General features: G+C 37.1%; 2 protein-coding genes across 2 annotated transcripts; one reads left to right on the plus strand and one right to left on the minus strand.

Moving 5' to 3' along the window:
• The first annotated feature begins 1381 nt into the window (after positions 1 to 1381).
• On the plus strand, positions 1382 to 4593 carry LOC118051954 (senescence-associated carboxylesterase 101). Its single transcript, XM_035062750.2, has 4 exons — positions 1382 to 1821; positions 1958 to 2327; positions 2630 to 3211; positions 3574 to 4593. Exons 1-4 carry the CDS (start codon positions 1805 to 1807, stop codon positions 4411 to 4413), a joined length of 1809 nt encoding a protein of 602 aa, XP_034918641.1. The 5' UTR covers positions 1382 to 1804; the 3' UTR covers positions 4414 to 4593.
• Positions 4594 to 9299: 4706 nt separating this feature from the next.
• On the minus strand, positions 9300 to 12428 carry LOC118051955 (senescence-associated carboxylesterase 101). The gene is made up of 4 exons (XM_035062751.2): positions 12190 to 12428; positions 11661 to 12021; positions 10567 to 11157; positions 9300 to 10329 (listed from the first exon to the last, which is right to left on the minus strand). The coding sequence occupies exons 1-4, from the start codon at positions 12204 to 12206 to the stop codon at positions 9490 to 9492; spliced, it is 1809 nt and encodes a 602-aa protein (XP_034918642.1). The 5' UTR covers positions 12207 to 12428; the 3' UTR covers positions 9300 to 9489.
• Between the last annotated feature and the right edge of the window lie 228 nt (positions 12429 to 12656).

The raw sequence follows: 12656 nt of genomic DNA on the forward strand, positions 1-12656 counted from the left end.
AAATGCTAAAATGACAAAAATATATTAAAAAAACATATTTTTTTGGATTTTCATTGTTTTTTTCTATTTTAAATTTTTTTAAAAAAAATTTATCAAAACATGAGTCAAAAATTTTACAAGGGGCTGGACTATTCATCAAATTGACATTCAAAATGCCTCTCTTCGTGGTCTCTTGCAGGAAGACGTTTACGTACATACAACAACCTCAAGGGTATGTTCATCCTGATCTTCAGTTCATTGATATTATGACACAAGCTTTTTAATATATATATATATATATATATATATATCAAGTTTTTTTTTCTTGTTTAAGAATTTCATATATTTTCTTACTTTTATTCTTGTATTCAATTTTATTATGTGTTTCTAGTTTTTCAATTTTAAAGACATATAGTTCATCCATGCCCTTCATCAGCCTCTATAGCAAATCCAGATTTTTTAAGAGTCCCCGCATCAGATGTTGACACTATTATTATGGATTTTCATCTTTATAGCAATGAAAAGTGAAAAGTAAAGCTCTTTTTCATTTTAATACTTCAAATTTTGAGGATTTTTTATTGTTTTAATTTATTTTTTTAATATTAGATTTAATGGGTATAAAAACTTTATAATTTATTTTGATTTACTTCATATAAAGTTATTATAATCAAATAATTTGTGTCATGAATTTTGTGGGTTAGCTGTTTTGACTTGAGTCATTTTATTTTTATTTGGGTTGATAAAATTCAACTTTAAGTTGATTGGAAATTAGAATCTATAATTTTTTTAACTGATTGCTATAGAGTTATCTTAATCTTTTTATATAAATTTGACAAGTTACCTCATATTAATTCTAGTCATTTTTTTTTCAATTTAATTCTTTAAAATTGAGTTGATTGAGAATTGAGAATTTTTTAAAAAATTATTTGTTTTCTATGTGATAATCATGGTCCTATGATCTAAGTTGGGAGTTATAGTGTTATACCGATTGACTTGAGTTTTTTGTTTAGTTGAATTTTGTTATTTAATATTAAATTGACTTTATAATTTTATTTTAATTTTTATTTTTGCAAACTTTTAAAATTTTAATATTGAGTTGTCTAATAATTGCAACCTGGCGCAAGAAGGCAATGGGCCATTTCACAGTCTTGCCTGCCAATGGGCTAAGGACTGTTTAATATCGGGCCAGGTAATCTTGCTTCCTGGTCTACTGTTCGAATTCTAAACCCCTAGTAGATTTACCTTAGAATGAATCAAGTCTAATCAAATGGGCTGTTGGATGCCAGAATGATGCAGAAAATATGGATAAATGCCCGAAGAATATCACTGAATGACATTTCAAAGATGCCAAGTTCTTGAGAAGTTTCATAGAAGTTTGGGTTCAGTAAGTCCTCAATGCATGCCATAGATCCGTCGACTACTTCTCGGAAAATATCATTGAATTCAATGCCGCCATGGTGGGACATCATGGGTTCCAGATAGAATGTAAGTGGTAAGAAACGAAAGCGAGAATGACTTTTATGTCAATATCAAGGGAAATTTTCTCTGGATTTTATCAAGAAAAATTATTGGTTTAAAGAAGGGAAAAAAAAAAGGAGATACATGGAAAACACATAGAGATTGCAAACTAATTTCCCAGTCTGTGATTGAAATTTTTTTCCATGTGAAGAATGGTCAAGAGGTGAGTACCAAATCAAGAGGAAATTCACATGTGTATTTTTATTGACCTGTTCAATCTCTGCCTTTGTCAATAAATACAATCACTCTTCCTATTTTAATCTTACAATTGTGTTCCTAAACCAATCCAGCAAAGCACAACTCAACAATGAGCCAACATCCTCTGTAAGCAAAACGTTCTATCTATATTCTATCCTCCTTCCCAGGTAAAATTTGCATTTTAAAGCAATGTTACATCCTTATTTCTAACAGGCTCCATGTTCCTCTGTGTGTGTGTTTTGTTCTTGTTTTTTTATTGCAGATTTATCAGTGGACTAGATTTGGCAGACTTAGTGGTGAACTCTGATTTGCTCGAGCTATCATGCGGTGCTATAAAGGACCTTCAAACAGAAGCCGGTTCAGATCAGCAAGACTCTTGCAGTCTCTCCCTAAGATACAAGCTCGATAAGAAATCAAAGTATACCCTCATAGCCTTCACCACTTCTACTTTATCAAGGAAAGAACTTCTTCAACAGGGAGGAGATTTGGTTTCATCAACAACTCTCATGGAGATGGATTTACCTGTCTTTGACTTCTTATGCACTGAAAGAAACCGGTCGTTTTCCATTCATAGAGGTGCAATCACCCTTTTTAAAGCCCATTTTAAGGAGCTGTCCCAGCTCAAAACTCAGGTATCCTTCTGAATCTTTTATCAACAGGGAGTGTACAATATTGCATCATTTGAATCTCACATCATTGAGTCAGAAAACTACACATTGACCATAATTATTTGGAAAATACATATTGAAGTAACACACAAACGCCAAATTTTCTTCTGGTCCTTAAAGTTTATGATTTTGAATGACTAGATCCTTGACAAACCAGGCTAAACGACGAAAATAAGAGAAGGATCCAACATGGAGATTATTATTTTACGAAAATATGTTCCTATCTTGTTTCACTGTATCATGGTCCTGATTATGAACTCTTTTAGATCCATGATTCAAAGACCGGTGAATTGCTGCGCACTCCATTAATTGTCACCGGACACTCAATTGGAGGATCGGTTGCTTCTCTATTTACCTTATGGCTTTTGGACAACATAAAAAGAAATCAGCCACCTCCGAAGCTCCCCCTCTGCATCACTTTTGGCTCGCCATTTATTGGCAATCAAGGCCTCCGACAAGCAATGTTAGAATGTTTAACATGGAATTCTTGCTTTCTCCATGTCGTCGGCAACAAGGACCTATTTCCAAAAACTTCCATTTCCCACTACGATAGTACTACTCAATCTGCCATAGAGGAATACAAGGCTTTTGGTACATTTATATTGTGTTCTGAGAAGGGATGTGCCTGTGTTGATGACCTTGAGGTTGTTTCAAGGTTATTGGAAATCACAAGAAGGCAAGCTTCTTGTGAAGCACAGGAGATAGATTATTATGTTGAGATAGTGAATGATCTGAAATCTAAAGTTATCATCAGGGGGAATTCTCAGCTTGATCTATCATACGTGCAACCACTTAAGGCAGGAATAATCTTACAACTGGAGGCAATTGGAGTTGAAATGACCACCCAGGTAATGAGTCTAATCCTTGATAAACTACACTTTTATATTGGTATTGATTCACTGCCGGCATTTATCAAGGTCACAATCCCTTGGAGCTTTGACTTGGGTTTTTCCTTGTCAAATGTAAAAAATGTGATGCACCAAGATATGTCAAAAAATAAGCTTGTGACATATCCTTATGAGGATGCACCTGTGATGCATAATGCTGCATCGCAAGTTCGTTTAAGAATGCTTTCGCAATCACTGCGTTAGATGTAAATATTAGCAGATATTGATAAATTTTTCGCAAGCCAAAAAGTTAAGATTCATGTGTTTTCGTTATGTTCTTTAAGTTCATTGCGTAACTAATGTCCAATCCACTTGAAATTCAGCAACAACAGAGAAAGGTGGACAACAAAAATCTTATCTCCAAGTTAGAAGAAAGAGAAAAGGCCCTAATGACAGAACGAGTGCAGACTATGGAGCCTAGAAAAAGATTAAACCAGATAAAGATAAAAATGGCGCACCTAGAATGGTATCATAAGATTTGCAAGACTAAGGGGATAGGCTACTATGATTGTTACAAGAATCAACTCGGCAGCAGCGATAGGGATGTTACCAGGCTCAAGAAGTTTCTCACTAATTACTGGAAAAATTTTGTGGAGGGCGTGGAGAGAAAGCCTCAGAAAGAAGGTGCATTCATCCGGGGGACTTGGCTTTATTCTGGAAGAAACTATAGAAGAATGGTTGAGCCACTTGATATTGCTGAATATTATAGAGATAGTGATAAAAGAGACTATCAAACTCATGGAAGATCTAGGCATTACATTTTGCTGGAGCAATGGCAGGAGGATGATGATGCAGAGAAACTCAAAAGCTCACCAAAGAACAAGAAGAAACAAAATGTGGCTGGCATTCTCACAGAGGATTCTTGTTTCTGGGCAAAAGTGGAGGATGCTCTCATTTCATGCAAGTTGTTGAAGTCTGGAACCTCAAGTGCTGTGGAGAAACAATCGGCAAAAGAGAATCTGGATATGTTTGAACAATATGCAATGAACCAAATCAATAACTATGCCGTATCTCCAGAAATTTTCTTGAAAGAAAGCAGTTTTATGAAATGGTGGAAAACGTTTCAGGAAATTATAGAAACATCCCACGATTCTCCACTCTGTGACTTCATGAAGAACGGAAGATATCTTCAATATGAGAAGGGTTCTACTTTCTTGCTGTAACTGTCTAAGCAGTATTATTGAGAAGTGGTAATTGTGGATCGTAACTTGTTGCCAGAAATCAAAAGAGTCATGGAAACTGTAAAAGAAGAGGCAGAAATTCTTTACTTTGAATGACGTTCGCTTTTATGGTCTCCACTCAAATTCAATAATTAACATTCTGACCGAAGTACCAAACAACTCCCGGAAAATTGACAAAAAATAAAAATAAATAAGAAAAGAAGACACAAAATTACCAACCAAATCTAACCGGAAAGATTGATGTAGACCTTTCTTTAGAAAAATAAATTTTTTTTTTTTATTTTCTTATTCATCTTTACTAATTTTTTTTGTTTTTTTAATTAGAAAGAATAATTTCTTTCTCATATTTAATATTAGTAAGGTTTTTCTTTTGCATCTACTATATATATGGTTATTTCTTATATAATCCACTATTATCTGTGAAAAAAATACTAATAAGGTTTTTTTTAGTTTATTTTATATAAAGAATTAAATTGTTTTTTAAAAAATGCAACTAAGATGCATAAAAAATAAATATTTAAGTTATAATATTTTTAGTTTTTAAGAGTTTTTACTTGTAATAAACTTCATTATACTATTATTATTCTATATCGTAGCTGCGTCAACAAAGTAATTTGATAAACAATGCCCACATAATTAATGTTTCAATTGGCATGACATAGGTCCAAGTCTTATGTCTTCATCTTCATCTTCGTATCACAAATTTATGCTGAAATGCAATTTTTTATGCGCAAGAATCCAGCGTAATTAAACAGATCACTAATATTAGATGAAAGCAATCGGCTATGTTCTCAATGAGAAGAAAAAACAGTTGGCCAAGGAGCAACATCCAAGGATTAATGCAGCTCATTCTGGCAAGCGGCGTTGTGATCAATTCCTCATGCAAAGTTTTTGGATGGACTATTGTGTCTGTCTTGTTAACTAGTAGCAACAGGTAACTAAAATACTCCGACGGCAAAGACATCGATCATGGAGACATCCACCTACTGGATGGCGTCGGCTATCATTGATACCAACAAAGTAATACACATTCTCTTCCTTTGTCTCCCTATATAAGACCTTGTTTTTTAGGTTGTTTCACCTCAAAATAACCAGCACTGTCTACTTTTCTTACTACTATGGAAAACAGGAGGGTCAAGGGCTATGGAAATGAAGGAAGGGGTCGTGTCAGAAGATTTTCCATGTGAAGACAACTCATACTCCTAGCTTCTTGGGTTTACAGCAAAATTTAGGATTTTGGAACCATTCCAATTATGGAAAGGAAGTTATAATTGGAGTACTTGACACTGGAATATGATGGGGCGGAATCCGGGACCGGTGATGTACTGATCATTGCTCATCGGAGGGGTAAGCACACTGAGACACAATATTTAACGTGGTTCGGCAAATTGCCTACATCCACGGGAGAGGTTCATTTTATTTAGAGATAGAGAAAGAATACAACACATGGAGGAGGATCACATCCACTCAACTCCCATCTCTCATTGCTACATGGGGCAGCAGCTGCTTAAGGCAGCAGGGCTGCTGATGGCAGCCCTTCTCTTTCTTTCTCTCTTCTTCTCTCTACATGTCTCACAACTCTCACACTTTGCTCTCTAAGATCATGCCTCTTTTATAGGCATCAATGGCAGCTCCTCTTGCTCCTTTGTCATCAATGGTGGCTGCCAAACTCATCTCTTCTTCAACAAAGGTGGCTGCCAACTTCTTCTCTTCTTCAACAATGGTGGCTACCAAAGTCAAGGTTGGTGGTTGCCACCAACAAGCCTCCTTCTTTGACAATGTCAACATAATTGGCAATATTCCAACAATCACCCCCTTTGCCATTTATGTGGGCAATTGTCATCTTGCTTCTTCAGCACACGCTTTCTGGAGCGTTCTGAAATGAGCTCCTTTCATGGCTCTCACACCTTCTCTAAGGTGTCTCCGCTTGTCGTTATGCGACGGTCTAAACTAGGGCTCCTATCGTGGCTCATAGTTTGGCACATATAATTGGGTAAACATGTGCACCTTCTTCTTCTTCATCTCCATCGACCACCATAATTCACCATTGTCATTTTTGGTCTCGAATCTCAACGATCGGACCGTATCATTGCATCCGGAATGATCAAATTAGCTAGAAACATGTATTGAATCGTCCAAATCGCACTTCAGACGGCTAAGATTTGATCAAAACAATTCTGGCCTGATCAACGGCTCAGATTCAATCTCAGATCCGGTTGCACATAGGATCAACTACACTAGATCCTATACCTCGGCTCGCGGCTCGGCTCGGCTCGGCTCCAACTCAGCTCGGCTCCACTCGGCTCAGCTTGGCTCGGCTCGCGGCTGATGACATGGCAGGTGGGTCCGCTATGCTGACATGTTAGTTGACTAGTCAATTGACTTGCTGACTGTGTATGTGATGTCATCCTTGCATCATGATGACGTCATCCTTTGCATGGCACTGTTCATGATACGTCACTGTTCATGTCTACTGTTCACATGGGTCGGGTCAACTCATCCGGGTGAAGAAGACGCGTGGGGCGCGTTGGCGCGCGTGGGTAGACGCCTTGCCGGAGAGTGATGGAGAGTGCGGCCATGTCCAACGTCCGATTTTGACGCCGTTTTCACCAGTGGCTTCGTATCGTCCTCCTCTACATAGTGGGATGGTCAAAACACCATTTTGACAACTTTCATTTTTGAGCAAAGATCAAACACCACTTTAAACCAAAAAAAGCTCTGATACCATTTGATGGGGCGGAATCCGGGACCGGTGATGTACTGATCATTGCTCATCGGAGGGGTAAGCACACTGAGACACAATATTTAACGTGGTTCGGCAAATTGCCTACATCCACGGGAGAGGTTCATTTTATTTAGAGATAGAGAAAGAATACAACACATGGAGGAGGATCACATCCACTCAACTCCCATCTCTCATTGCTACATGGGGCAGCAGCTGCTTAAGGCAGCAGGGCTGCTGATGGCAGCCCTTCTCTTTCTTTCTCTCTTCTTCTCTCTACATGTCTCACAACTCTCACACTTTGCTCTCTAAGATCATGCCTCTTTTATAGGCATCAATGGCAGCTCCTCTTGCTCCTTTGTCATCAATGGTGGCTGCCAAACTCATCTCTTCTTCAACAAAGGTGGCTGCCAACTTCTTCTCTTCTTCAACAATGGTGGCTACCAAAGTCAAGGTTGGTGGTTGCCACCAACAAGCCTCCTTCTTTGACAATGTCAACATAATTGGCAATATTCCAACAGAATAAAAGCAAGTCACCCTTCATTTAGTGACGAAGGAATGCCTCCTCCACCAGCAAAATGGAAAGGGAAATGTGAGTTTAATGCAACTCTATGCAACAACAAGCTTATTGGTGCCAGAAGTTTATATTTACCTGGTAAACCTCCAGTTGATGATAATGAGCATGGGACACACACAGCAAGCACAGCTGCTGGAAGTTGGGTCCAAGGCGCAAGCTTTTAATTCATCTTACAACGCTGAGATCATTGCACCACATGGTGTTGATGTTAAAGTAACACCCGGTGTGATTCAATTCAGCGAGGGCAGTCCGAAAGCAACGTATTCAGTGACATTTAATCGAACAGCCAACACGAATTTGCCATTTTCTCAGGGATATCTGAATTGGGTTTCTGCTGATCATGTTGTTAGAAGCCCAATTGCTGTTCTTTTTGCATGAGAAAAATTTTAGGGTCCTGACCAGAACATCTGTTGTTCTTAAATTATAACTTGTGTGCTGTTGTAAGTCATCAAAGCATACATCACTTTGAATAAATTGAAACCAATAACCAGCTCGTTTGATTTTATGATTATATATTTTGTTTTAATTCGCGGCCGCTTTCCACCTATTATGCTTATGTTTTTTGCTAAATAAAAATAAACAAGGGTTTGATGTAGAACTTTCTTTAGAAAAATAAAATAATATCCATGGAGGAAAATAAAAAATTAACTGTTATGCTTGTATATAAAAAAGGGTTTTGTTCCTGCCGTGGTATTGGAAATTAGGAAATGTTGAGGGAATCTAAAGAGTTCTCATGCTTAGCAATAAAAATAATCCATCACTCGCAGATTAGATTAATCTGGTGCTCTATTAGTCAGGTGAATCGACTTAGATATTGACACAGGTTACTCTAGTTTTTTCAATATTAAAATGATATTATTTTAAAAAATTATTAATAAAAAACAAAAATAAATAAATGGAGAACACGAGTCAACTCTCTTTCTATTTCTGTCAACTCGCTTATCAAATAAAAGGCTGCAAGGTTTGTCTTTTTTATCTGTTTTCCTATTGGCCCTCGTGGGTCCTTTTTGTTTTGCCTTCCTTGGCTTTATCTTCTTGCTTATTAAGAAAAAATGGAAAGAAGATAGATCTTGAGAGAGAAGAAAATGGACTCTGAGAGGGAAGAATAGAGAGAGAGTTCTACAGTTTCTGCAGAATTACTTCTTTTATTACCTTTCTTTCACGTAGTACACAGTCTGTTATTTATATACAAGCAAGCCTCTTTCCCGCCACCTTCAACTAACCATCCCATCTGCTATTAACTCTAACCGTTAACTGTTTCTAACAGAGCTTAACACGTGCTATAACTGAATTGACCACGTGCATGTGATGCAAGCCTGTTCAACTACCTCTTCAACCAAAACTATTTCCCTCCACGTGTAACAGAATCAGTCGATGGAATAATTCACTTGTTAATAAATCTATAGGGTCCAAATTGCAAATTGCACATGTCCCGGGTAAACTCTGATCGGGTCAACTCTGGTTTATAACTGCGTCATATCAGCTCAATTTTCCTATCTATTTTTTAATTAAATTTCATGACATAGGGTAATTCCACTGCAATAATTGAGATAGACGAACTAGAATTAATTTATACCCTTTAGATTTATCAATATTTTATTTTGGAAATTATTCTTTAACACCTTTTTACTGGCACCTAAATTTGCAAAACATGTAAATGAACATGCAATACATATTTTCTGAAATTCCATAGAGATTGTAAGATTTCATAAAGTTTCTTAAAAGGCAAAACCATGAAGAAATAAAATTGCTTGCACAGTTAACGGAAGGAGGCAGATCGCTTTTCATATTGAAGATATCTTTCGTTCTTCATGAAGTCACTGAGTGGAGAATCGTGGGATGTTTCTATAATTCCCTGAAAACTTTTCCACCATTTCACGAAACTGCTCTGTTTCAAGAAAATTTCTGGAGATACGGCATAGTTATTGATTTGTTCCATTGCATATTGCTCAAACAAATCCAGATTCTCTTTTGCCGATTGTTTCTCCACAGGGCATGAGGTTTCAGCCTTCAACAACTCACATGAAATCAGAGCATCCTCCACTTTTGCCCAGAAGCAAGAATCCTCTGTTAGAATACCAGCCACATCTTCTTTCTTCTTGTTATTTGGTGAGCTTGTGAGTTTCTTTTCATCATCCTCCTCCTGCCATTGCTCTAGCAAAATGTAATGTCTAGATCTTCCATGAGTTTGATAGTCTCTGTTACCATTCTCTCTATAATATTCAGCAATATCTAGCGGTTCAACCATTCTTCTATAATTTCTTCCAGCATAAAGCCAAGCCGCCGGGATGAATGCGCCTTCTTTCTGAGGCTTTCGCTGCGCGCTCTCCACCAAATTTCTCCAGTAATTAGTGAGAAACTTCTTGAGCCTGGTAACATCCCTATCACTCCTGCAGCGTTGGTTCTTGTAACAATCATAGTAGCCTATCTCCTTTTTCTTGCAGAACTTCTTATACCATTCTAGTTGGGCCATTTTTATCTTTATCTGGTTCAAGTTTTTTTTCGAGTCCCTGTTCTTCACTCGTTCTGCCATCAGGACTTTTTCCCGTTCTTCTAACATGGAGATAAGATTATTATTGTCCTCTTTTTCCTGCTGTTGCTGAATTACAAGTGTATTTGGCCTTAGTTATGCATTGAACTTAAAGAACATAGCAAAAACACATCAATCGTAACTTTTTAGCTTGTGAAAAATTTATCAATGTTTGCCAATTCTTACCTTGGTGTATCATATTTTTAAGCTCAACTCTAAGCTCCAAGAGATTGTGACATTGATAAATGCCGGCGGTGAATCAATACCAATATAAAAGTTTAGTTTATCAAGGATTAGACTCATTACCTGGGTGGTCATTTCAACTCCAATTGCCTCCAGTTGTAAGATTATTCCTGCCTTAAGTGGTTGCACGTATGATAGATCAAGCTGGGAATTCCCCCTGATGATAGCTTTAGATTTCAGATCATTCACTATCTCAACATAATAATCTATCTCCTGTGATTCACAAGAAGCTTGCCTTCTTGAGCTTTCCAATAACCTCGAAACAAACTCAAGGTCATCGACACAGGCACATCCCTTTTCAGAACACAAGATAAACGTACCGAAAGCCTTGTAATCCTCTGAAACAGATTGTGTAGTATCGTTGTGGGCAATGGAAGTTTTTGGAAGTAGGTCCTTGTTGCAGACGACATGGAGAAAGCAAGAATTCCAATTTGAACATTCTAATATTGCTTGTTGGAGGCCTTGATTTACAATAAATGGCGAGCCAAAAGTGACGCAGAGGGGGAGCTTCGGAGGTGGCTGATTCTTTTGCAATGGCTGTTTGATGTTGTCCAAAAGCCATAAAGTAAATAGAGAAGCAACTGATCCTCCAATTGAGTGTCCAGTGACAATTAATGGAGTGCTCAGTAATTCTCCAGTCTTCGAATCTTGGATCTGAAAGAGAATACATGAACATATTTTCATAACACAATAATTACAATGTTGGATTCTTTATCTTATTTTCATCTTTTAGCCTATTTTGTCTTGGTTCAAAATTTTATTTCAGCCCATGGCATTGATACTCGAATACGAAACAGTCTCTATGCTAATAATATTGACAAGTTAGTCAACAAACAAAGCATTTCTTATCATTATTTTTTTAAGATTCTAAAACTTATATATGTATATCAAGACGCCAATGTTGAAAACATTGAAGGTATTAGAAAAACACTAGTAAAGTTTATTGTAACTTTGTCTTATTTGAAATGATGAGAAATCCAATGAACTTATGAAAGTTTGACCTTTTCTCTCTCGTATTTTAAGAAAGTCTATGGTAAATGAAATCATGAACACTGCCAAATGGCCACCAGAAGGTCAAAAAATCATGAAAAAAACCATGGCTATGATACTGGACAAAGGTGTACACTCCCTGTTGATAAAAGATTCAGGAAGGATACCTGAGTTTTGAGCTGGGACAGCTCCTTAAAATGGGCTTTAAAAAGGGTGATTGCACTGGAAAACGACCGGTTTCTTTCAGTGCATAAGAAGTCGAAGACAGGTAAATCCATCTCCATGAGAGTTGTTGATGAAACCAAATCTCCTCCCTGTTGAAGAAGATCTTTCCTAGATAAAGTAGAAGTGGTGAAGGCTATGAGGGTATACTTTGATTTCTTATCGAGCTTGTATCTTAGGGAGAGACTGCAAGAGTCTTGCTGATCTGAACTGGCTTCTGTTTGAAGGTCCTTTATAGCACCGCATGATAGCTCGAGCAAATCAGAGTTCACCACTAAGTCTGCCAAATCTAGTCCACTGATAAATCTGCAATAAAAAAACAAGAACAAAACACACAGAGAGAGGAACAAGGAGAGCCTGTTAAATATTATAAGGACGTAACATTGCTTTCTTTATCTTGCCTCTATATTGCAAAATTTCTAAGAAATCTTTCAAGGTAAGGAGGATAGAATATAGATAGAACTTTTTGCTTACATGGGAAGTTGGCTCATTTCTGATTCGTGCTTTGCTAGATTTGCTAAGGAACAAAATTGAAAGAATAAAATCGGAGGACTAATTGTATTTATTGACAAAGCCAGAGATTGAACAGGTCAATCACAAATCACAAAGCACACGCAAATTTCCTTTAGCTCGGTACTCACGTCTTGACAATTTACATGGACAAAATTTCAATCACATGCTGGGAAATTACCATGAAATCTCTATGTGTTTTCCTTGCATCGCCTGCTTTTCTCGTCACTAGAGTAAGACAAGGGTGGATGAATTCACAAACTATAATATGATTGTTCCGTATAGTACTTTTAGCCTCGTCTTTTATTTCAAGTCGTTTCCATTTGGTTGAGAAGTCAATACCGTGTGTAATCAAAAGTGAAGGTAATAGAAAAAATCTGTGATGTTTTGAAAAAATAAATAGTGGAAGGCAACAATGTTATTGTAGACTT

This window comes from Populus alba, chromosome 19 (genome assembly GCF_005239225.2).
Source record: "Populus alba chromosome 19, ASM523922v2, whole genome shotgun sequence".
In the NCBI taxonomy this organism is placed as follows: domain Eukaryota; kingdom Viridiplantae; phylum Streptophyta; class Magnoliopsida; order Malpighiales; family Salicaceae; genus Populus; species Populus alba.